Source organism: Eulemur rufifrons, chromosome 9 (assembly GCF_041146395.1).
Source record: "Eulemur rufifrons isolate Redbay chromosome 9, OSU_ERuf_1, whole genome shotgun sequence".
In the NCBI taxonomy this organism is placed as follows: domain Eukaryota; kingdom Metazoa; phylum Chordata; class Mammalia; order Primates; family Lemuridae; genus Eulemur; species Eulemur rufifrons.
This window is the reverse complement of record NC_090991.1, coordinates 27,267,730-27,294,152: the sequence shown is the minus strand read 5'-3', so window position 1 is coordinate 27,294,152 and position 26,423 is coordinate 27,267,730. Positions and strand designations below refer to the sequence as shown.

At 40.1% G+C, this 26,423-nt stretch overlaps 2 protein-coding genes across 2 annotated transcripts; both read left to right on the top strand.

Moving 5' to 3' along the window:
* Positions 1-7,713: 7,713 nt before the first annotated feature.
* Positions 7,714-8,649, top strand: LOC138391441 (olfactory receptor 4D1). The gene has a single exon (XM_069481146.1). It carries the CDS (start codon positions 7,714-7,716, stop codon positions 8,647-8,649), a length of 936 nt encoding a protein of 311 aa, XP_069337247.1.
* A 9,430-nt stretch (positions 8,650-18,079) lies between these two features.
* Positions 18,080-19,015, top strand: LOC138391440 (olfactory receptor 4D2-like). Its single transcript, XM_069481145.1, has one exon. It carries the CDS (start codon positions 18,080-18,082, stop codon positions 19,013-19,015), a length of 936 nt encoding a protein of 311 aa, XP_069337246.1.
* The last annotated feature ends 7,408 nt before the right edge of the window (positions 19,016-26,423 follow it).

Sequence of the window (26,423 nt, the reverse complement as noted above, 5' to 3'; positions counted from 1 at the left end):
ACAATGACAGAAGTAAGTTCTTTATTAACAGTAATCACTTTAAATATAAGTGGATTAAATTCATCAATTAAAAGACAGAGATTGAAAGACTGGATTAAAACAACATAATCCAACTGTATGCTGCTTACAAAAGATTGACTTTAGATCCAAAGACAAAAATAGGTTTAAAGTAAAAAGACGGAAAAAGATATTCCATGCAAATAGCAACCAAGAGAGCTGGAATAGGATCAATAAGGAAATAGGAGACTTGAACAATACTATAAACAAGACCTAAAAGATGTATACAGAATGCCTAAGAACAGCAGAATGCACATTCTTCCCAAGTGCACATGAAACAGTCTCCAGGACAGAGGTCATATTAGGTCATAAAACAATTCATAATAAATATTAAAAGATTGAAATCATACAGAATATCTTCTTTGACCACAATGAAATCAAGAAATCCATAACAAAAGGAAAACTGAAAATTTTGCAAATATGTGGAAATTAAACAACACACTCTTCGATAAGAAATGGGTCAAAGAAAAAAATCACTAGAGAAATTAGAAAATACTTTGAAATGAATGCAAACAAAAACACAATACTCCTACATTTATAGGATGCAGTGAAAGCAGTGCTTAGAGGGAACTATATTACGTTATAGGATTCCATTTATAGGAAATGTCCAGAACAGACAAATATCCACAGATACAAAAAGTGGATTAGTGGTTTCCAGGGACTGAGGAGAGAACAGAATGAGTAGTGACTGTTAAAAAAAGGATATGAGATTTTTTTTTGGAGGGATGAAAATGTTCTGGAGTTAGATAGTAGTGTTACACAAGTTTGTGAATATACTAAAAACCACTGAATGGTTAAAATCACTTTAAAATGGTACATTTTATGGTGTGTGAATTATATCTTGAGGATGAACTTAGCCAATTTATATTGAGAAGGTCACTCTGGCTGTGAGGAGAGCAGACCAGGGAATGGCGTCAGAGGTAAACCTTAATAACTATACATGTGAAAAAGGCTTCAGAGTTTACCCTATAGAGTGAGTGACCTGGACTGTGTCCTAGGACATAACTCACTTTTCCAACTACAGTGGTGATGGGACAGGGTGGAGGTCTTGCACTGCCCATGGTGCTAACGTCAAGGGATTTGGTTCTTGTGATCTTTCCCAGGGATTCATTCCCCTTTAGGAATCCTTTGTCTTGGTCCTAGGATCAGTGCCCCTGAAGTGTTGGCCCCAAGACAGTCTCCCAGTGATTATGTGCATCTGATGTAACCACTCACATACTTTTTAATAACTCCCATTGCTCCTTTGCCTTCAGTAGCCTGAGCTCAGCTTCATTTTATGAATTAAGCCTTGGTTTTGTCCCACAGGAATGTCCCTTCCCTTAAAGCCAACCCTAGATGTGTTCCTGGTCTGAGAGTGGCCACAAAAGGGATGGAGCTTCAGGAGAAGGGTAGCCTGGAACATGGGAGGCTCTAAATCCGTTTGGCCACTTTGGGCCCCCTTGGCCACTTTGGGCTGGAGGTAGGTGTTGGCCCCAGGGTCCTTGCCATGGACAAGTCAGCACCAAGGAGGCTCCTGCCAAAGCCCATTGTGAGACGAGTGTGGGTGGAGGGAAGGTAAATTCATTAGGCAAGAATGCCGGGAGAATGGATTTGGGGAACGATTGATCTTATCTGGAACTAAGACTTTTGTCTGTACCGGCTTATATGTTTGGTAGAATTTAGAACAGAGGAGAGAAAGTGGAACATACAGGCACATGCTGTTCTCTCCCCCACCTCCCACGTACATCCTGCAGCTTCTTCCCACACCTAGGAGGAAACATCACTGGTCTTACTCTCCCACTGCCCACCCTCTAAAGTTCCTTTTAATCCTATTCTCTTCCTCCTCCTTCCCCTTCTCCTGCCTGCTGCCTCTCTCACTCACTCCAGGTTTTCATCCTTCTCTATTGCTCTCCCTCCATCTTATCCTCTATTTTCCTAAATCTTCTGTTCAAGAAAAGCTGTTAACGATCCCAGGATGACCACAGACTAGATTCACCCCTATTTTGGGAACACACTTATTCCTCTTCCTGTGCTCTTTCTTAGTCCATGTGGGCTGATTGCCTAAGAGCAAAGACAGATGGGAGACAAGATTAACAACAGAAGGGGGTCTAGAATCCTCCCCTGTCCCCATACAAATCCATGTCCTTCCCTATATCTCTTTCTCTCCTGTCTAGAAAAGGAAAGGATCTATTCTCTATGCATGTAGGTGGAAGAAGCATTTACAAAGATGTTTATGTTTGCAGAAAGACTACAGGCCATGCTAAGATGATGCTTCTAGGTTCAGAAATCCAGTGGTGCTGGGAATTAGGATTCTTGGATACCCTTCAAGGTCCTTTAAACTGCAATCCTTCATTCAGTGGCTGCTCTCTCTCTCCCTTACTCTCACAGTGGTCTCCTCCATCCAAACACCCCATCCACCACCAAGCAGTCAAGCATCCTTTTGGGAACCATCTATGAGAAAGCTCTGTGTGCACTAGGCACTGCATAGTACTCAATGTATTGGACTTACACTGAAAGTATAACACACGTGAGGAGACAGAGCCTTTCTCCTGGAAAAATACCAATACATGGCAACATCATGGACGAGCTAATTACTCTTGAACCTTGAAGGAAGAGTAGAATTCAGACAGGTGAACAGGACAGGAAGGCAATCCAGGTGGGACACGGACTGGAGGAAAGGCACTGAGACCTGAGGAACCAAGGAAGAGATAAGTTAGGCTGAAGCCACAGCTTCTTAGAGGGGGACAAGTAAGAAGAGAATAGTAGTCAGGAGTGCAGATCCTGGGGCCAATCAGACCCGGTTCAGAATCCCAGCTCTGCTTCCCATTCTCCCTGTGATCTGGGACAAATTATTTAATCTCTTTAAGCCTCAGTTTACTTATCTGTAAAGTGAGGATAATTCATAGTACTTAATGTACTTTACAAGCATGGGAATAATATGTGAGAATTAACCAGGATAATGCTTATAAGACGTTTGTTATGGTGCCTACACACAGTCAGCACTCAGTGAATGTTTATTATGACAATCACTACTACTATTACAACAATAAATGCTTACTACTACTATTGCTACCACTACAATAAATGTTACTACTACTACTAAGTGGCAGATGGGTCTGGAAAGAGGTATGAACCTGTTTGTATGGAGGCCCCTGAACCCCATCTAAATGTGAATTCTTTCCTGTAGATAATAAAAAGCGATGGACAATTTTTGAAAACATTTTGAGCTGGAGGGGGAAGATATCTTTTAGGAAGCTGATGTGTGCACTCTGTTGCACGGTGTGGATGAAGGTGGAGTAAAACCTGGAGGCAGGAACCCACTTGGAAGCCCTTTGCAGTAAGTCAGGTAGGAGAAATAACTTGGCAGTATTTCAGAGGAAGAACTCATATGTCTTGGTGACAATACATGTGGAATGTAAGGGAGAGGTCTAGCCGAGGGAAGGATAATAGAAATAAGACACCCAGAGTGGGATTTGGGTTTGGAGTAAAGAGAGAATAAGAAAGGCTGCAGAATGATGGTGACAGGCAGTTCACAGTGCCACATGGAGCGGGGATGTAGAAGAGAAAGGACCTCACAGTTACTGATTGGATTTGGCCATTAAAGTGACACTGGGAGCTCTGAAGAACCAGTCATCAGGAAGGGAGGAATTGGGTGGTTCTGTAACGGTCCTGGGAATCCCTGTCTCCTTCTCTCCTCTCGTTCACAGGGGAGCATTCCCTCTTCCCACCACCTGCATGTCTCCTCTTCTCTCCCTCTCTCCCTCTCTCCCCCTCAAAGTTCTGAGATTTCCCCTTCCCTGAACTCTTCCCCTTACACGCCTGGGGTTGTCGTTGGCCCTTGACAGCGCTGGTGCTGAGCAAAAGCTCTTGTCTTTGTTCTTTTTCGGTTTCATTACAATACTTCTTTTGGTTCTTTTGGGCAGGCATGGTGGCTCACACTTATAATCCTAGCACTCTGGGAGACTGAGGTGGAAGAATCACTTGAGCTCAAGAGTTTGAGACCAGCCCGACCAAGAGCAAGATCTCATCTCTACTAAAAATAGAAAAATTAGCCAAAATTAGCTGGGAGTCTTGGTGTGCACCTGTAGTTCCAGCTATTTGGGAGGCTGAGGCAAGAGGGTCACTTAAGCCCAGGAGTTTGAGGTTACAGTGAACTATGATGATGCCACTGCCCTCTAGCCCTGGCAACAGAGGGAGACTCTGTCTAAAAAAAAATAAAAAATAAAAAACTTCTTTTGCTTTTTTAATTAACATTTAATGACCATTTATAACACATGAGAAACACAGAAATTGGTAAAGAGGAAAAAATATCTACCCAATTAATCTCCTCAACCAGAGATAACCACTGTTAACTTATTAACATTTTGATCTTTCATTTCCACTTTTCCTTTGCCTTTATGACATTTTTAACAAAATGTTTTGTCATTCTTTGTTTAAAACAAGATGGTAAAATAAAATTCCATATAATTAATATCCTTTAAAGATACATATTTATTACTAACTAGTATTTCATCACATGGAGGAACTATATTTTATTTTACCAATATCTTATAGTTGTGCCTTTACATTGTTTCTGGTTTATCAATATTACCATGATGGTGTGAGGAACATCCTTAAACATACATTTTTAAAAACTTGCTTTCATTGTTTCCTTAAAACAAATACCTAAGAGGGGAATTACTGGGTGAGAGAGTATAAATAATTTATGGATTTGGCACATATTTTCAAATTGTCTTCTAGAAATCACCAGTGATTTATCTATTTCCCTAAATCCTTACTAGTGCTGAATATTACACATTTCTTTAAAAAATATTTTTTGATATAATTTAAAAAATAAATGATTCATTATTATATTTTCATTTTAACTTCTTGGATGATCAGTGAATTCTAGATAAGTTTGAATTCTTTTTCCATAGGCAATAAGAAGCCATAAGAAGCTTTAAGTCATTCGACTTTTCATAAGTGTGATGGCATCCTCTTCTATCAGGGCTTGGTGCCTAGCAAATCTCTTATAACCACAGCTGAACCTCAGGAAAGGATGGAGATTCATTTACACTAACAGGTAAATTGCTGACAGCAGCTGGGAGTGGGGTGATGGTAATGATGATATGCTTTTTCATTTGTGAATAATTTTCTTTGTGAGATTTTATATCCGGTACATTGAAAATAAATTTTGTATGCAAGTAGTAAGAATTACAAAATAACTGCCTGTGTTTCTAGATGATTATATCCCTTCACATTTTAAATCCCCTTCTTCCATCATGATTTATGGATCGTTCATTCAAAGTAAAAATATCCAAATAACACAAAGACATCAGGATCAAAACTAGAGTACCTCTGAAACTTTTTATCTCATATTTTATCATGGAAATTTTTATATATCCACAAGTTAGAGAGAACAGTGTAATGAACTGTAATGTACCTTTCACCATTTTTCAGCAATTACCAAGTTTCCCAGTCTTGCTTCCTATACTCCTCCCATCTTTAATAGAGTATTTTAAGGCAAGGGCAAGACATCTTTTCTTTTCATCTGTAAAAACTTCAGTGTTCATCTCTGACTGATAAAGGCATATAAAAGTGTATGGGGAGGGCGGGCACAGTGGCTCATGCCTATAATCCTAGCACTCTGGGAGGCCGAGGCGGGTGGATCGCTCGAGGTCAGGAGTTCGAGACCAGCCTGAGTAAGAGCGAGACCCCCACCTCCCCCTCCCCGCCCGTCTCTACTAAAAGTAGAAAGAAATTATCTGGCCAACTAAAAAATATATATATAGAAAAAATTAGCCAGGCATGGTGGCGCATGCCTGTAGTCCCAGCTACTCGGGAGGCTGAAGCAGTTGGATTGCTTGAGCCCAGGAGTCTGAGGTTGCTGTGAGCTAGGCTGACGCCACGGCACTCACTCTAGTCCCGGCAACAAAGTGAGACTCTGTCTCAAAAAAAAAAGTGTATGTGGGTTGTAATCTTAACAGGGATAAAGATCTTAAGATAAAATAACGAAGTGTGCTGTTGGCATTTCAGGAATCAGTGATGAGGTGGGAGGGTTGGGATGGGAAAGAAAGGCCAGGGGTTAGGAGCTTTCTTAGAGAGGCCAAACCAGGCCATTTAAGCCTACCCAGGCGAACCTCAACATCATATAGAAGAGAAAGAACGCAAAGTCCAACACAAAAATGTATTACCCTGTGTCAGTTGCTCCAACGCCGCCCCGGGAAGCGTCTGCCCCACTCCTGCCTGCCTCGGCGCTTCCTGCCCAGGTGTGCTGGGTAAGCCCACACCGACCCTGATCCATCACATCGTTTCAGCTGAGGAGCTTGCAGGGGTTCTCAGCTGCTCATGGGGATATTTTTCAAACGGTCCTGTGCTGGGGCGTGGTGAAACCACCCACAGAATAAGCAGAGTGCAACTCCCTGGAGTATCATTTTTGTACAAATATCTGAGGGTAAATGTGAGTTTTATGTGAAGACAAATAGGGCAATACTTTTAGCATTATAATCCCTCATAGATCATTTTAGAGCTAATCCTGTTGACATTTGTCTATAGAGGTTGACAGATCTTTTTACATATATTTATTCAATTCCCTTCTAAGAGCGTCAGTGCAATTGCTGCCACCCTTCCCATGTATCAGGTGGAAATCAGGGAGGAGAGACCTTTTTAAGTTCTATTGTCTCTACAAGGTAAGGCCTTGGGACAAATTTTTCTGAGCAATTAGAGAAAACGGTTTTGGAAAAGCATAACCCGAAGGGAATGGGTTTTAACACTAAGAACTCAGTTTATTTTTCAAGGGATGCCCTCTAGAGCTCTCATTTACTAAACTAAAACACCACGTCTCTCCCCATCCTCTATTTTCTATAACATCTTGGTCTTGTCAAAGTTTTACAAACTACAATACTTAAATTGTAAAAAGCCTTGCCAAGATTGTCTAGGGATATGTGTCTAATAAAAAGTTTGCATAAGTTTAAAAATATAAAATATTGCATTTGTCCTGGGCTGCTTTGAGTTACCCCTGCAGATGGCCCATGGCAACAAATGCCATTAGAGAGGCACTCAGGTGGAAACGTTTGAGAAACACTAATCATCCCAGCTTCACTACAACAAGCTCATCTGCTTATTTTTCTTCACATTTGCCTCTGAATTTGTACATGACAATTTCTCCTAACACACACCTCTCTTCCGCCAGCAACGAACAGCCCCTCAAACCTCCTCCATAAAAAGCATCTATTTGTTTATCTAAAATCATTAGTCTCTACTTTATATCCTGTCAAGACTTATGCACACAGGTTGATGATGTTTGTGGTCACAGATACTCGCTGACATGTTTATTCATTCGACTAGGGTGATTCAACTAGACTGGTGGAGACTATGGTTCCCAAGGCACTGTGTTGGGCACTGCAGATAGGGAAAAGAATCAGACATGAAACCTGTGGACAAGGACAGCATTGTCCAAAAGGAAAAAGACCCATCAACTCCTGTAATGCAGTGTAGGGAGTGGCTAGGAAGATTAGTCTGTGGGAGCCTTGAGAACGTTTTAATCCCCATTGGAAGGCTCTCCTAAGCTATGTCTTGGAATGGTACTCAACAATAACTTCGATCAACCCAATCCTGACCCTCCAAAAGAAAATCACTTTGAATTTTCATGACGTTTTGTTTTACATGATTTCTCTCTAGGCATGTGGGGAAGATCCTATGGAACCACAGAACATCACCCAGGTGTCAGAGTTTATTCTCTTAGGGTTCTCACAGACCCAGGGGCTCCAAAAATTCCTGTTTCTGGTGTTCTTATTTGTCTATGTCACCACAGTTGTGGGAAACCTCCTTATCATGGTCACAGTGACTTTTGACTCCCGGCTCCACATGCCCATGTATTTTCTACTTCGAAACCTGGCTGTCATAGACCTCTGCTATTCCACAGTCACCTCCCCAAAGATGCTGGTGGACTTCTTTCATGAGACCAAGACCATCTCCTATGAGGGATGCATGGCCCAGATCTTCTTCTTCCACCTCTTGGGAGGTGGGACTGTCTTCTTCCTCTCAGTGATGGCCTATGACCGCTACATAGCCATCTCTCGGCCCCTCCACTATGTCACCATCATGAACACTCAGCTCTGTGTGGGGCTGGTGGTGGCTGCCTGGGTGGGGGGCTTCGTCCACTCCATTGTCCAGCTGGCTCTGATGCTCCCGCTGCCTTTCTGTGGCCCCAACATCCTGGATAACTTCTACTGTGATGTCCCCCAAGTATTGCGACTTGCCTGCACTGACACCTCCCTCCTGGAGTTGCTCATGATCTCCAACAGTGGGATGCTGGTTCTCATCTGGTTCCTCCTCCTCCTGGTCTCCTACACTGTCATCCTGGCGATGCTGAGGTCCCACTCAGGGCAGGCGAGGAAGAAGGCAGCTTCCACCTGCACCACCCACATCATTGTGGTCTCTATGATCTTCATTCCCTGTATCTACATCTATACCCGGCCCTTCACCCCATTCCCCATGGACAAGGCTGTGTCCATCAGCTACACTGTCATAACCCCCATGCTCAACCCTATGATCTACACCCTGAGGAACCAGGAGATGCAGGCAGCCATGAAGAGATTAGGCAAACACCTAGTGATTTGCAGCAAGAAGTGAACTCTAGACTGGGCGCGGTGGCTCATGTCTGTAATCCTTGCACTCTGGGAGGCTGAGGCGGGTGGATCGTTTGAGCTCAGGAGTTCGAGACCAGCCTGGGCAAGAGCAAGACCACGTCTCTACTGAAAAAACAGAAAGAAATTAGCTGGACAACTAAAAATATACAGAAAAAATTAGCCGGGCATGGTGGTGCATGCTTGTAGTCCCAGCTACTCGGGAGGCCGAGGCAGGAGGATTCCTTGAGCCCAGGAGTTTGAGGTTGCTGTGAGCTAGGCTGATGCCACAGCACTCTAGCCGGGGCAACAGAGTGAGATTCTGTCTCAAAAAAAAAAAAAAAAAAAAGTGAACTCTAAATAGGTTAACTTTAAGTGACAAACCTTCTCTCTGAAATTTTGTTTCACCATGTGAAAAATGGGGGAAAGTCTTTATAAAGTGTGACAAATCGGATTACACTAGTATTTCTTGGGGACCTACTCCTGTGCCAGGTACTGTTAGTCATTTTCACACTTTTATCTCATTACTTCTCATAAAACTGACAGTGGGTATATTATTATTTTATTAAACAGTTTTACAAATGAGAAGGCTCAAAGAGAAGTGACTTGCTCAAAGGTGAACAGCAAGTGAGTAGTAGAACTTGTCCTGGAACCTGATTCCTCTAACTCCAAGTTTAGAGGCAAGTGACGTGGATGGGATTTGAAACTCAGAGTCTCCTGTAAACACAAGAAAAAACCTGGAAAGTTCCTCACCTATGGCTGAATATCTGTGAAGAGTGGTCAACTGTTTCATCTTAACTCTGGGACAGTCATATTTTTTTCTGCTTCCTGTCTCCTCACCTCATTCCCCACTGCGGTGTTTAGGAAGTGGTCTCACTTTTAACATTGTCTATATATTTTCTATAATGGCATTTACCCTTTGTTTTTGTTCCTTCTCTACCAAATACTCCTTGGATAATATTCAAATTATGCTACCTACCTGATATGGTTTGAATGTGTCCCTTCCAAATTTTGGGTGTTGAAAGTTAATGGCCAATGTGATGATATTAAGACGTAATTAGCCCATGAGAGCTCCTCCACCTTGAATGGGATTAAAGCCCTTATAAAAGAGGATTCATGCAGCATTGAGCTTGCTTACCCTTTGGCCTTGGACCAACGTTCCTCCCCTCCAGAGGACACAACAACAAGCTGCCATCTTGGAGGCAGAGAGCAGCCCTCATCAGATAACCGAACCTGCTGACACCTTGATCTTGAACTTTCTAGCCTCCAGAACAGTGAAAGAATAAATTTCTGTTTTTTATAAATTACTCAGTCTATGATGTTTTGTTATAGAAGCACAAATGGACTAAGACATTAACCAACACAATCTTTCCATCATTTGGATGGTATAGCTGAGAGGAAGATGACATAATATAGTTGGAGAACCAAGGCCAGAGAGGCAGAGCCATGCCCACAAGTGCTCCAAATTTGAGGTAGTGAATTCAGTTCCAAGTCTACCACCTCATGTGTGTTTTTACTTTTCTCTTTAACTTCCCACACTGGAATGAGAGCTCCTTGAGGGCAGGGGCCATGCATTATTTATCTTTAAATCCTCCTAGCACTTTAATGGCACTTGTCACAGAGAGGCATTTCTATTATACTTTTTCCTGTTTCCTGTTCTTTCTCTCTGTCAATTTCAGAATCTATTTTTTATTTCTGTCTCTATCTCTGTATATTTATTCCCTCCATCTCCCTTAGGGTATGCATCATTTTGTAAAAGTCTCAGGCAATGTATAATACTGATCCAAAGTTAAGGTAATGCAGAAGCTTTTTTGCTCCCCCTTCCCTCCCAGAAACCATCCTATCAAAGAAATAAAAGTCATAGGCTCTTCTTGGTTTCTCTCTAAGCCATCATGGCGACTCTGAGTTTATCCTTTCTCCACTTTGACCTTCACGTCTTCATTTCATGCATTTCTCCATATTCACAATCTTTGGCAATGAGGGGATGGGGAAAATGGACTCTGTCTTATTTGACCTATGTGGTTCCTCAGAACAGCTTTTCCCCCTTTCACATTAAAGTCCTTTAAATATCTGATATTTTTCACATCCTCCAAGCTGTCTTTTCACCAGATGCGACATCTACATTCCTTTAGTTATTGCTGTTGTGAGAATTTTCCTGAGTCCATCATCCTGGTCATCTCTTCTGTGTTTACTCTCTATGATGACATCGCTCTTAAAATGTACAAATGCTTACCATATGACACTGCTGCACTGGGGGTATGAATTCTTTAGAAAATAATTATCTCCTTTGACATATATATCCATAAGGTGTTTTTGGTAGCAAGTAGCAGACTAACCAAATGACAGTGTCTCAAATAATGAGGAAATTATCTGATTTAAATAGAAGACTATAGAATAAGCAATTCTAGAGTTGGTTAATTCAGTAGCTCAAACGGTTTAGGCCTCTGAGTTGGCTGCTTTGTGATTCCTTGCCTTTCTTCTCATGATGGCAATATGGCTGTCAGTGCTCCAGACATTGTATATTTATATTCAAATAACTCAGTAAGAAGGAGGAGGAGAGGCATGAATGTGCTTTTTTTCTATTTACCAAGGAGTAAATTTTTCCTAGAGCCACCCCAGATGAATCCTCTTTCGACTCAGTTGGCCAGAACTGGGTCATATGGTCAACCCAGTCTGCAAGGGGGAATGGAAAGGTGAATGTCTGGACTTTTCAGCCAGGAAAAAAAGAGGGTTGGTAATGGCAATCAACAGTGTCTTCCATGTAGGTATAAGCCCCTGGCAAAAGGAAGAGACATGATTGACTTGAATAAAAAATCTCAGTGATGAGAAAACTCTGTGATGGATAGGGGTCATAAATCAAATGAAAGTCAACAAGTACCACAAATAGGTTAAGTGGGCCCAGTGAAAACTAAGGGGGAACTGGACAATGCTTATCCAGGCAAAAGGGAAATCCCACTTCCAGTCCTTGCCCCCACCCCTTCGCCATGTAGAACACAGTGAGAAGATCGCTGTCTACAAGCCAAGAAGTGGGCCTTTGTGGTATTAAATATGGCTTAGGCAAGCTCCTACACCCTGTGTGCCCTGATCTGGTCCATCCAAACAAATGTGGTTGTTTTATCCTTCATGATGTACCAGCTACTCTGGAGCAAACTGTGTCCACGTTGTCCAAGAGTTGCTGTGGGCAGCAGCCTCTCCCTCCCTTCACAGTAATTGACAGTGCTTCGTGTGTGTGTGTGTGTGTGTGTGCGCGCGCGCGCGCGCGTGTGTGTGGTCTGGGTTGTAGGCATCTCTTAGTTTCAATGAAAATGGCATTTCTGTTTCCAGTGAGGAGGAGAAAAAGAAAAACCTTTGCTTTCTTATAACCAGAAGTCATTTATTGGTCCAATTATTTTAAAAGTTGTCTTGAGTCATTTTTTTAAACTTTTGAAAATTGTACTTTTAGATGATCCAGAATATCAATTCTAAGTATAATAAGAAGCACATAAAAGCTAAGTATAATCAATAACATTGACACAAAGTGAAGAAATGTGAGCAAAATTTTCCCAGATTTATCTTACCCATGATTGAATATTCCACAATACCAGGTGCTTAAATCTTAACTGAATTTGTTGAGATATACCCCATTAAAATGAATATGGCTACATCTACGAGAATTTATAGCTTTAAAACATTTCTTACTGAAGCTATGCTGTGTTTATGACATAAATTTTCTCAAATCTACATTTACAAACCCTAAACATGTTGGTACAATATTTTCCACTGTAGAGACTTTAGAGAAAACATTTAAAATAAGTTGTTCATAAAACAACTTAAATTAAAAACCTCCCTCATGTTCTGATGCTGTCTGGAGTAGTATAGTGGGATTATAGTATAGGCTTTGAAGCTGTGGGATTCAGATCTATGCTCTAACTCCTGCTGGTTGTGTTCCTTTCAGACAATTAGTTACATCATTGAGCTGCTACTTAACTGTAAATTTTATACGGTATAACTGTAAATTTTAACTGTATATTCACCTCATACAGTGGATCAATGAGGTAAATGTAAAGCAATTGGCACATAGTAGGTGCTCAATTAAGGTTGGTTCCTTCACATATTCTCCTTTATCATTATTTTCTGATTTTTCATCAATATTTTAAAATCAAACCAGGATAGTTAGACATCTGGTTTCTCAGGATCTGAATGACCACGTCAAGTAATGTTCTTCAGTCATTTTATATATATAGAATTAGTGAAAACAGCTCTCTTAAAAGTTATTGAGGAACGGCTATAAATTATTTCAGTGACAGTAGATTAATTCTGGTCCAGGAAATACTTCACTTCGTCTCAGCCTTATGAATCCCTAGATTTTGCCATTCCAATTGTATTTATAATCAAGTTCAGGGATGATTAAGTGTAATTACGAAAAGACCTCAATCAACCTTGCCTCAGATGTTTACTTCCCATACGATCCATAACAAGTGGTGTAACAGGCAGGATTCCACCAGAGAAACAGGACCAGTAGGAGATATGAGAGAGAGAGAGAGAGAGACTGCAAGGAATTGGCTCATATGATTGTGAGATGGCTGGGCACGCGTGTAATCTATAGGGCAGACCATCAGCCAAAGTTGATGTCTATGTGCAGAATTTCTCCTTCTTCAAGGCAACCTCAGTTCTGCTCTTAAGTTCTTCCCACTGATTGAGGCACACCCAGTTATCTAGAGTAATCTTCTTTACTTAAGTCAACTGACTATAGACATCAGTTACATCTACAAAATGCTTTCATACCTACATTAAAGTTTGATTGAATAGATGGGAACTATAGCTTAGTCACGTTGACACATAAAACTGACCACCAACCACCACAAAGGAAGAATGATTAATTATCAGTGATGCTGGGCTTCCTCAATGAGAATATATGTGAAGTTTCTTCTATATGCGTCCTACATCCATTTAACAGGTTGAAGTTATGACAATAGTTAAGTCTGACAAATATTTATTTTCTTAGAAATGTGATACATAGGGAAATAATTTTTTTCAGCTCAGTTTTCCATGACTGGGTCTTTAGCATAATTTCCCCATCCCTGCCATTCATTTCTCTGGCACTCATTATGTCGGCTAGTGGATGCAGGAAGATGAGCTTATATCTTCCGCATATATAGTAATAGCCTGACAGGGGAAATATATAAACTGGGGCATACCAGGTCACTCTTACTTAAAGCTGAATCAGAATCATAAAGAATTAACCTAGGCAATTAAAAATCACCCATCTGATAGTCGATGAGATCGACAAGCCCTGTGCCCTTCCCCACCATCAATCTAGGCTGCTTTGCCAAATGGCTCAATTTTAAAATGGACTAAAGCTCTAAATATTGGGAACGTTAGTGTTTTTTAAAAATCTGCATCTCTCATATGTGGAAGAGCTTCATGGTGTTTTTATCTGCCAGAGGCAGATAGTTTATTTTGCAAAGTATAAACATTTGCAATGAAAGAACTCAGAGCTACTTGGAAAGCCCATGTAGATCAGAGAGCTCTAAGAAATCACACAGTTTTTAAAGCATATCAAGGTTACAATGTCTGTTAATTTTAGTTTTTTAAAAATCAATTCCTCACAATGATAAAACATATGGATTTCCCGCACCAATCCTTGTGTTAAAGGGAGTAGCAGTTGATATGTAAAGAACGGTGGCACTTTAGAGACGGTGTGAGTAGAATTGGATATGGGTGGTCAATCGACCATGGGGCTGGCAAAATGAAGAACACAGTTTATGGGATACTAAGTTTCCATTGTAGTGTACAAACATTTTCTCATCCATGACTTTGCTTAAGTAAAGACCAATTCCATTTAAAAGAAGGAGGAGGCCGGGCGTGGTGGCTCACGCCGGTAATCCTAACACTCTGGGAGGCCAAGGCAGGAAGATTGCTCGAGGTCAGGAGTTCGAGACCAGCCTGAGCCAGAGCGAGACCCCGTCTCTACTAAAAACAGAAAGAAATTATATGGAAAACTAAAAATACATACAGAAAAAATTAGCCGGGCATGGTGGTGCATGCCTGTAGTCCCAGCGACTCAGGAGGCTGAGGCAGGACCACTAGAGCCCAGGAGTTTGAGGTTGCTGTGAGCTAGGCTGACGCCACGGCACTCTAGCCAGGGCAACAGTCTCAAAAAGAAGGAGGAGGAGGAGGAGGAGAGGAAATCAAATGAATTATCTTGATGGCGCCACGAGAGAGAAATGTCCATTGTGCTGACAAGCAAGTCAGCGGTTCTTAATGTCTGGTCCCCAGAACAGGTGCATCAGCATTATCTGAGACCTTGTTACAAATGCGAATTCTTGATCTTACCATTGACCTACTGAATGAGAAGGTCTGGGCTGGGCACAGCAATCTGTCTTCAACACGCCCTCCAGGTAATTCTCTCAAGGGTAAGAATCACTTAAGTAAAAAATACGTTCCTCTGAACTCCCAGGGAGTCTCTTTCTTTTGAAGACCCTCTTGTCCTTTGTGGTGTTGGCCTGCAAACCCTACTTTCCGCAAACTTCTAAAATCTTCAATGTCCTTGGTGCTTTGGGGCCGCAACGGAGAACTCTGAAAGAGTATGTGTTTTTGAGACATTTAGAAACTCTTTTTTGTTTGTTTGTTTGTTTGTTTGGCATAGTTGGCAGAACCTGTGCCGGAGAAACCCCGAGGCATTTAGAAACTTTTTAACAACTCCCATTGCTCCCTTGGCCCCACTTGTAACCAGCCCAGCTTCCTGAGACCTGCTCATTAGTTTCTCCCCAAAATATTCCCTCTTCCCCTAGGGCCCCACCCATGTAGGATCCGTGAGGTATGGATAGCGGCCAGGAAGCTATGAGGCTGCAGCAAAGGATCTCCAAGAACATGTAAGCCTGAAGCCCCATTCTGGGATGAAGGAAGGTGGGAGACCAGGGTTTCCTCACCTGCACTTAGATCAGCTGGAAGAAGGATCTTGCAACGCCTGCTGGCCAGTGAGAGTAACAAGTGACTTGGTGGCAGTAAGTCTGAAGTGTGAGGAGAGACTCGGGACGTACTGCAGGGGGAATATGGTGCTGCAAACAGATGCCTAAGGTTACATGTGAAAACAACCAAGCATACAATTGGCCCTGTGATTTAGAGGGAGGATTCTGAGAGCAAAGGATAAAGAGAATGAGGAAAATCATCACAAAATTCTCTACATAGTCACATAAAACAAGGTCACATAATTACCTGCTAATATATTAAGTTGGCAAACATTTCTGAGCAGCTGCAAATCAGAGATGTTGTCATAGATGCTGGGCCTACTAAGTTATTGAATTTACAGTCTAATCAAGAGGAGCACAGGAAAAAAAAGATAAATGCTATAATGGAGGTATTCGTAAAGTGCTACTGAAACCCGGAGAAATGAGGAATGAATTCTGTGTTGGAGAAATGGGGGGAGAAGTCAGAGGGAAGCTGATGTCTCTCTGAGTGCTTCGAGGTTGAAAAGGCAGCAAAAGGTATTTCAGAAAACAGGATTTATTACCAAAGACACAGAATAACCAAATACACGGCATATGTGGAAGCTATGAATTCTTTGAACAGCCATTGGTTCCTGGGTGGCAGGGACACTGATTAGAAAGGTATGTGGAGGCTACATTGTATACCCTTGTATGGAATGCTGAGAGTTGCAGGCACATACGTACGTATGCTTTCTCTATCCTGAATTTATCCGCAAAGCATTTTAGGTGGTTTCAAGAGTTTGAGTTTTAAGCTGTGAGCACGGGACAATCATTAGAGATTATGACGGGGAGGAACAAGATCGGAGCTGAGTTCAGAAAGGTCTCATGGACAGCTGTGTAGAATGTGTCCTGGAGGGGGAGCTAATTGAAGGAGAAGGACAGGATTGGCATGACCTCGATACCGCAGATAGTAGATTGCAGCAGGATGGGTGAGAGGGGACGAGGGAGACCGAGACAGGCTGGGGGGAGTGAGGAGACCACTGACCCCTCACCCTGTCACCTCCACCTGCTTCTAAGTCTTTAGTGCCATCTCCTCCCCCTCCCCAGCACCTTTCCATTTGCCGTCTTCACCTGTCCTGTTCCTCCATCTCGCTTCCTTCTACTCTCCCTTTGTCTATTTCTGTTCCTCTTTTAACATCTTCCATTGTTTTCTCCTCTCGGTTTCAGTAATAGCTTCTAAAATTCCTGTCTGGTTGAGAAGAGCACTCAGAGTCCCCTTCAGACAGTATTTATCATCTTTTTCTTAATTCGATGAATCCTCTTCCCCCTTCTCCCTCTTGACTCAGCCTACACTCCACACATGTCCCACTCAGCAAGGGGCCACCTACAACGGATGGCAGAGGAGCAACTGGATGTCTCAGGTATCCAGCTGTGTCCAGTGTCTTCCTTGCACTGACTTGCACACCCAGCTATTCATCTGCCCAGCAGTCAACATCACATGCTTTTTGAGACTGGCTGTCATGAAGGATGGGTACCGGAGGGCACAAATCAATTATGAGATCCAGATCTAGGTCTCTGGACTTATAGTTGAATTGTGGAGGGAAAATATCGATACAGGAAAAGTCTATTAGCATAACGATGCATTGAATGACATATGAAAAACAATTGGCACAAGAACTTCTTAGAGAATGGAGGAAGAGAGGATGTCTTAAGATGAGAAGACTTCACAGAGGAGAGCAATTACCATTGATTATTCCACACACTATTTTGGGAAACTTGTAAGTGTCATTCAACTTAAGCCCTCAGAAAATTCTATAAAGAAAGCATTTGTTTGTTTGTTTGTATTAGAGACAGGGTCTCTCTCTGTCGCCCAGGCTGGAGTGCAGTGGTGTACTCATACTTCACTGTAACCTTGAACACCTGGGCTCAGGTGATCCTCCTGCCTCAGCCTCCTGAGAAGCTGGGACTACAGGTGCGTGCTACCTTGCCCAGCTAGTTTTGAAATTTTTTGTGGAGACGGAGGTCTCCCAGTGTTGCCCAGGCTGTTCCTGAACTCCTGGCCTCAACGATCCCCTTGCCTCAGCCTAACAAAGTACTGAGATTACAGGTGTGAGCCACCATGCCTGGCCACAAAGAAAGCATTTTTATTCCTATGTTACAGATGTGGGAACTGAGACCCAGAAAGATTAAGGAAGTTACTCATGGTCAAATCCCAATGAAATGAAAGACCTGAAATTTGACTCCAGATGTATCTGACTCCAAATGTCTTCCCACCACTGTATGAATCTTCAAAAGGTAGGTTGCATGCATTTCTGGGTGGCTTTAAGAGTTCCTGAATGTATATTCCAGCACCCATTTGTAAACTCCCCAGAGACAAGACAGCACTTGATATCATGGTATGCACACAAGGATGCCCATCTTATGGACCTGACAACTTGGTTCTGAGCCCCTGAGCACTGAAAGGGCAAGCAGTGACTGCATGAATCTAAGTCTGTGGTTTATTTTCTTTAGATGTATGGAGAAGCCAACATGGAACAAGGGAATCTCACGTGGGTGTCAGATTTTGTCTTCCTGGGGCTCTCACAGATGCAGGAGCTCCAGCATTTCCTGTTTTTGGTGTTCCTGTTTGTCTACATCACCACTGTGGTGGGAAACCTTCTCATCATAGTCACAGTAACCTCTGCTTCCCGGCTCCACACACCCATGTACTTTCTGCTCCGAAACCTGGCTGTCATAGACCTCTGTTTCTCTTCAGTCACTGCCCCAAAGATGCTGGTAGACTTCCTGTCTGAGAAGAAGACCATCTCCTACCAGGGTTGCATGGCCCAGATCTTCTTCTTCCACTTTCTTGGAGGTGGGACTGTCTTCTTCCTCTCAGTGATGGCCTATGACCGCTACATAGCCATCTCCCGGCCCCTCCACTATGTCACCATCATGAACACTCAGCTCTGTGTGGGGCTGGTGGTGGCCACCTGGGTGGGGGGCTTCGTCCACTCCATTGTCCAGCTGGCTCTGATGCTCCCGCTGCCTTTCTGTGGCCCCAACATCCTGGATAACTTCTACTGTGACGTCCCCCAAGTACTGAGACTTGCCTGCACTGACACCTCCCTCCTGGAGTTGCTCATGATCTCCAACAGTGGGATGCTGGTTCTCATCTGGTTCCTTCTCCTCCTGGTCTCCTACACTGTCATTCTTGGGATGCTGAGGTCCCACTCAGGGCAGGCGAGGAGGAAGGCAGCTTCCACCTGCACCACCCACATCATCGTGGTGTCTATGATCTTCATTCCCTGTATCTACATCTATACCCGGCCCTTCACTGCATTCCCCATGGACAAGGCTGTGTCCATCAGCCAGACCGTCATAACCCCCATGCTCAACCCCATGATCTACACCCTGAGGAACCAGGAGATGCAGGCAGCCATGAAGAGACTAGGCAGGCGCTGGCTGGTTTGTAAAGCAGAGTGACAGTGGTAGGTCACCTCTCTTTGGCTTTGCTTTTCCTTCCTAAAGTGGAGAGGGAGCTACGCCATCTGCTTTCTTCATAGCTTGTGGATGTGTTATGAGGTGGGTGGAAGAAGTGAATGAGTTTTGAAAACAAGCAACTTTGTGTTTTTGGAAAAAGCATTGTCCTCTTTGGTGGGTAAGGTTTGTGATAAAGAGTTCTGGCACACCTACCACAATGACAAGTCTTCACATGGTCCCTGGAAAACCATGCCCGCCCTTCCCCTTCCTGGTGGACAGTTTCCCTATGATGAGAGCATTTCCCCGGTAAGAGCATTTCAGTTTTCTGTGTTCTGACTCTCCTCTCAGCACCCCCTCTTGGTGTGAGTCTGGGTTGTTGGAAAGACCACAGTATTTGGAGTCTTCAGCTCTAAATTGGAGGCCCTGACCCATCATTGACCAAACTGTTGACCTCAGATGAGCCACCGGCCTCTCTCAGTCCCATGGCTTCTTCTTCACCAATCTTGCTTACATTAGTATCTGCACCCCCAAACCTCCCAAGTTTGTTATAAGAATCAAATAAAAAAATTTTATGAGAAAATAATTGGGAAATCATATAACTGTATATTGTCATCCAGGCTTTTAAAAACGATTTTATTTTATTTTCAAATACAAAATTATTATGAATATTTAGATTTTTCCTCTTGACATTTTAATGTAATATACTAATTGTTACAAATAAAAGAGTATGTGTAAAATGCATGTAAGTTATAAAACATTGTACTATTGCGTATGAACACTCATGTACACACTATGCAATTCAAAAAGCAGAAGTTTCCAATAACTTGCATTTACCCTGATTTCTCCCTGGATGAAAGCACGCTATTGAATTTTGTGTTTATCATTCCATTGCTTGCATAAAGTCGTTTTATCACATTTTTATGTCAACAGTATATTTTTTTTTGTGTTGCTAATTTGGTGCTTTATAAAAATATCACACTCTACATAATAGCCAGGGATTTGCTTTCTTCCCCTCAACGTTATGTTTCTAAGTTCTACTTCTCGTGGTTTTGGCTGTGGTTCATTATTTGCACTAGTGTATAACATTCTATTATGAGAATAACATATTAGGGGTGTTTCCAGTTTTTTGCTCTTACAAAGAGTACTATTTTGAATATTCCCCCACTTGTCTCGAGTTGCCATGCTGAAGGACTCTGGTTCATATACTTGGAAGTGAAATTGCTCAGTCATGAGGTCTTCAACAATTTAGCTTTACAAAATAGTGCCAAATCATTTTCCAAAGTTATAGGAACAAATTACACGTTCATCAGCAGTGTATGTGTTCCCATTGATCCATATCCTTCTAAAAACTGATATTGTGAGACTTTAATTTTTGCCAATTTAGTGAGTAAAAAATCATATTTCATTGCAGTGCTCATTTGCATTTCTCTATTCTCTAATATTTCTTTCCCTATTTTTATTGTATTCAGGTTTCCCATGAATGACTTTTGTTCATTTTTCTATTACCTTTGCTGATTGATGGAGAAGTTCTTTTGTAATTTGATTACTGATTCATTGTCAGTTATATTTATTTTGGTACCTTTTCCCAATTTGTGGTTTATCTTCTTTATTTGTGGTATTAATTTTAGTGTAACCAGATATATCAATCTTATATTTTAGTATGAGCTCTTATTGCGATCTAATTTTAAGTTGTTTCTTACCTAGAGGACATAAATTTTTTTTGCTGCATAGTTCTTTTATTTTAACTTTTTAAAAACAATTCAAACCTACATAAAAATTGCAAGTATAATATAAAGTACTTTTTTCTTGAAGGTTTGAGGGTAAGTTACCAACCTGACACCCACTACTACTCAACACTTTTTTTTTTTTTTTTTTTTTTGAGACAGAGTCTCACTCTCTTGCCAGGCTAGAGTGCTGTGGCATCAGCCTAGCTCACAGCAACCTCAAACTCTTGGGCTCAAGTAATCCTTCTGCCTCAGCCTCCCAAGTAGCTGGGACTATAGGCATGCTCCATCACACCCAGATAATTTTATATGTGTATATTTTTAGTTGTCCATCTAATTTCTTTCTATTTTTAGTAGAGATTCTATTTTTAGTAATGGATACCCTAATTAGTAATTGGGGAAATGAAAAGGGGTCTCTCTCTTGCTCAGGCTGGTCTCAAACTCCTGAGCTCAAGCGATCCTCCCGCCTCGGCCTCCCAGAGTGCTAGGATTACAGGCGTGAGCCACCTCGCCCAGCCTACTCAACAATTTAATGTGCATTTTCTAAATAGAGATTTTCCTATGATGCTGCCGTACAGTCATCAAAATCAATACGCTATCAATACATTACTAACATCTAATCTTCAGACCCCATTCAAGTTTGGCCAAATGTCCCAATAAAGCTTTTTATAGAAAAAGAATCTAGTTCAGAACTATGTGTTGCATTTAGCAGTTATTTGGAATCTCAACTATGCAGTAATTTAGATTCCTTTGGTCTGGAATAATTTCTCCTTGAATTTGATGACCTGGGCATTTTCAAAGATTACATATCCATTATTTTGTAGAATGTTCCTCAATCAGGTTTGTCTTATGTTTCACGACAATTAGATTTTGGTGATGCATCTCGGTCAGGGATATCACAGAAATTACACTGTGTTTTTCTCACTGCATCCTATAAGGTGTGTGATTTTGCTTTGTCTCATTCTGATGTCCCATCACTTTGATTACGAGACTAAGGAAGCATTTGTCAAGCTTCTTACCTGTTAAGTTATTCATTTTCCCTTGGAAATTAGTAAATGTTTTGTGGGGAGTTACTTTGAGACTATCTGGTTCCTTAGGAAACTTTCAATTTATTCATTTATTTGTTTATATCTGTGCAAATTCATGTTTTCCTCTCTCATTCATTGAGTTATGATCCATCATCATTATTATTATTATTTATTTTGATACTCAATATGTCCCAGACTTGGCCAGTAGGAGTCTCTTCAAGCTAGCTTCTGTGTTCTTTTCACTCTTACCACTTTCTTACTTTCTGGCAAAATGAAATGTCCCATGCTTACTTTCCCTGCTCCTGGTCTGGAAACAACTATTTCTCTGTACAGTCCTAGTTCCTTTTAGTGGAGAATAGTATTTAGAAGTCAATGTCTAGGTGCTAAGTGTGCTCATTGCTATGTATAAATCCATACAAATAAGAACATATATTAACACATTCAATCCATATTCATATTTCTCTTTCTATACAATATTAATAATAACCATAATTTCACACAGATACTTCCAATTCCAATCCAACACCACAGAATTCTTTCTGTTTTCCACTTTTCACACGTGTAAGCCCTTTCCCTGTTGGTAAGCGATCTCTCATAATTCATAATATATTTGTTTTTAATTGAGAGGAAATTCAGGTATAAATAACCATCTTCAAGTCTATAATTCAGTGGAATTTAGTACTTTCACATTGTTGTGCAACTATTATCTCTATCTAGCTCGAAAACATTTTCACCACCCAAAAAAGAAACCCCATACCCACTAAGCAGTCACTCTCCGTTCCCCTTCTCTGTCCAGGTCCTGGAAACCACTAATCTGCTTTCTGTCTTTACAAATTTACCTGTTCTGACTATTTCATGTAAATGACATCATATAATATGTGACATTTTGTATCTGGGTTTTTTTTTTTTACTTTGTATAATATTTAATAAGTCTAATCTACAATAAATGGATCAATACTCCATTCCTTTTTATGGCTGAATAATATTCCATTGTATGGATATACATCTATTTATCTATTCATTGGTTGAATGACATTTGCGTAGTTTCCATCTTTTGCCTATTGTTCATAGTGCTGCTATTAATATTTGCGTATAAGGGTTTGTTTTGGGGCATATACCCAGCAGTAGAACTGCTGGGTCATATGGCAATTGTGTGTTTAACTTGTTGAGGAACTGCCAAACTGTTTTCCATGACAGCTGCACCACTTTCTATTACCACCAATAGCATATTTGGCTTCCAATTTCTTCACATCCTTGCTAACACTTGTTATTTTCCATTATTATTATTATTATTACAGGTTGAGCATCCCTAATCTGAAAATCTGAAATCCAAAATGCTCCAAAATCCAAAACTTTTTGAGCACTGACATGACACCTGAAAGTTCTACATCTGACCTCATGTGATGTGTTGTTGCCAAAACTTTGTTTCATGCACAAAATTATTAAAAATTTTGCATAAAATTACCTTCCTATGTGTATAAGGTATATATGAAGCATTAATGAATTCATGCTTAGATTTGAGTCTCATTCCCAAGATATCACATTATGCATATGCAAATATTCCAAAATCCAAAAAAAATCTGAAACACTTCTGGTCCCAAGCATTTTGGATAAAAGATACTCAACCTATATTACCATCACCATTATTATTATCACCCTAGTGGGTGTGAATTGGTATCTCATTATAGTTTTGCTTTTCATTTCCCCAATTACTAATGATGTTGAGCATCTTTTCATGTGTTTGTTGGCATTTGTATATCTTCTTTGGAGAAATGTCTATTCAAATTCTTTGCTCATTTTAAAAGTTGGGTTGTTTGTCTTTTTGTTGTTGAGTTGTAAGAGTTCATTTTGTATTCTAGATACTAGATCCTTAATGGATTTGCAAATATTTTCTCCCATTCTTTAGGTTTTTTTTGTATTTTCTTGATAGTGTTCTCTGATATGCAAAAGCTTTTTAATTTTGATTAAGTCCAATATATCTATTACTTATTTTGTTGCTCATGCTTTTCATATCTAAGAATCCATTGCCAAATCCATGTTCATGAAGATATATACCTATGTTTTCTTCTAAGAGTTTTATAGTTTTAGTTCTTACATTAAGGTCTTTGAAACATTTTGAGTTAATTTTTGTATATGGCATGAGGTAGTGGTTTAAATTTATTCTTTTGCATGTGGATATCCAGTTGTACCAGTATTATTTATTGAAGAGATTATTTTTCTCCTATTGAATAGATTTGTCACTCTTATTGAATATCAATTAACCATGGATATATAAGTTTAATTTTGGACTCTTAATTCTATTCTAAAGGTGTATATTCCTCTCCTTATGCCAGCACCTCACTGCCTTTATAACTGTAGCATTATAGTACATCTTGAAATAGGGAAGTGTAGGTCCTCCAATTTTGTTCTTTTAAAGATTGTTTTGGCTGTTTTGGATCCCTTGCAATTTCATATGATATTTAGGATCATCTTTTCAATTTCTGCAAGAAAGGATACTGGTAATTGATAGTGATTGCATTGAATCTGTAGATTGCTTTGGGGAGTACTGCCTTCTTAACAATATTAAGTATTCCAATCCATGAACATGAGATGTCTTTCCATTTGTTTAGGTCTTTAATTTCTTTCAGCAATGTTTTATAGTTTTCAGTGTACAATGCTTACACCTCCTTGGTTAAATTTATTGCTAATACTTTATTCTTTCCTGATGCTATCGAAAATAATTTTTTTAATTTCCTTTTTGGATTATGTATTGCTAGCATATAGAAATGCAACTGATTTTTGTGTGTGTTGATCTTATATCCTACAAATTTGATAAATTTTTTTGGTTAGATTTATGTTTTCTTGTGGATTCTTTGGGATTTTTCTATATGTAAAATTATGTCATCTGCAAATATAGAAAGTTTAAATTCTTCATTTCTGATATGGATGCCTTTTATTTCTTTTCTTGCCTGATTTCTCTGGCTAGAACTTCCAGTATAATGTTGAATAGAACTGGAAAAAATAGGCATCTTTGTCTTGTTCCTGATCTTAGGGGGAAATCATTTCATCTATTTCTCTTTTTTTGTTTACTGTTTGCATGGAATATCTTTTTACACCATCCATATTCAATTTATTTGTGTCTTTGGATCTAAAGTGATTCTCTTATAGTCAGCACATACTTGGATCATGGTTTTTATTTGTTTTCTGTCTTTTAACCTGGAAAGTTTAGTCCATTTATGCTTAAAATAATTACCAGTAAGGAAGGACTTACTCTGTCATTTTGCTATTTGTTTTCTATATGTCTTATCTTTTTTATGTTCCTCAATTCTTCCATTAATGACTTCTTTTTGTTTAATTGTTTTTTGTAGTGTATCATTTTGATTACCTTCTCAACTCTTTTTTAGTATGTGTTAAAATTCCTTAATGGTTTTCCTGAGGATTCCAATTAACATCTTAAACTTATAATAATCTAGTCTAAATGAATAGCAACTTAGCTTTGATAGTATACCAAAAAAAATCTGCCCCTATATAGTTCTGCCCCTCTTCCTTTATGTTGTTATTGTAACAAATTACTTTTTTATATTGTGTCCCAATTAACATAGATTATCATTATTGCTTTATGTATTTGTCATTTAAGTCATATAGAAAAAAAGAGGTTACAAACCAAAAATATAATTATACTGGTTTTTCTATTAACCTATGTAATCTTTACCAGTGTTCTTTGTTTCTTCATATGGCTTTGAATTACTGTCTCTTATCCTTTTATTTTAGCCTGAAGGACTCCCTTTATCATTTCTTATGGAGTAGGTCTACTGGTAATGAACTCATTCAGGTTTTGTTTATCTGAGAATATTCTAATTTACCCTTCATTATGAATGACATTATTGCCAGATATAGAATTCTTTGTGGAGAATTTTTTTCCCCAAGGACTTTCAATATATCATCTCATGTCTTCTGACCTCTGTGATGAGAAATATACTGTTAATCTTAGTGAGAGTCTCTGGTATATGATATGTCACTTCTCTCTTGCTACATTCAAGATTCTCTGTATGTTTGGTTTTCAACACCTTGTATATTATAATGTATCTTACTGTGGATCTTGTTGAGTTATCCTACTTGGAATTCCTTGAGCTTCTTGGATGTGTAGATTTATGTATTTTATTGTGTTTTGGAAGTTTTGGCCATTATTGCTTAAAATAGTTTTCTTTCCCTTTCTCTCTCTCCTCCTCTTCTAGGATTCTCACCACGTGTATGTTAGTATCCTTGATGGTGTCCCACATACTTCTTAGGCTCTGTTCATTTTCCTTCATTCTTTTTCTTTTGCTCCTTAGACTGGATAATTTCAATTTACCTATTTTCAGATTGACTGATTCTTTCCTATACTTACTCAAACTCTGCTATTCAAACCCTCTGGTGAACTTTTCATTCCAGTTATTTTTATTGTACTTTTCATCTGTAGACTTTTTCTTTGTTTAAATAATTTCTCTCCCTTTATTGATATTTTCTATTTGTTGAGACATTATTCTTCTGCTTTCCTTTAATTCTTTGTCTGTGGAGCTTCAAGCATGTGAACCAGTGTTCATTGCAATGGGTCCTCCCAAAATTTGTTTCTTTTGAAGATACTCTTATTCTCTCTGATCTTGATCTGCTAATTCTATGTTTCATAAATCTCTACAATTT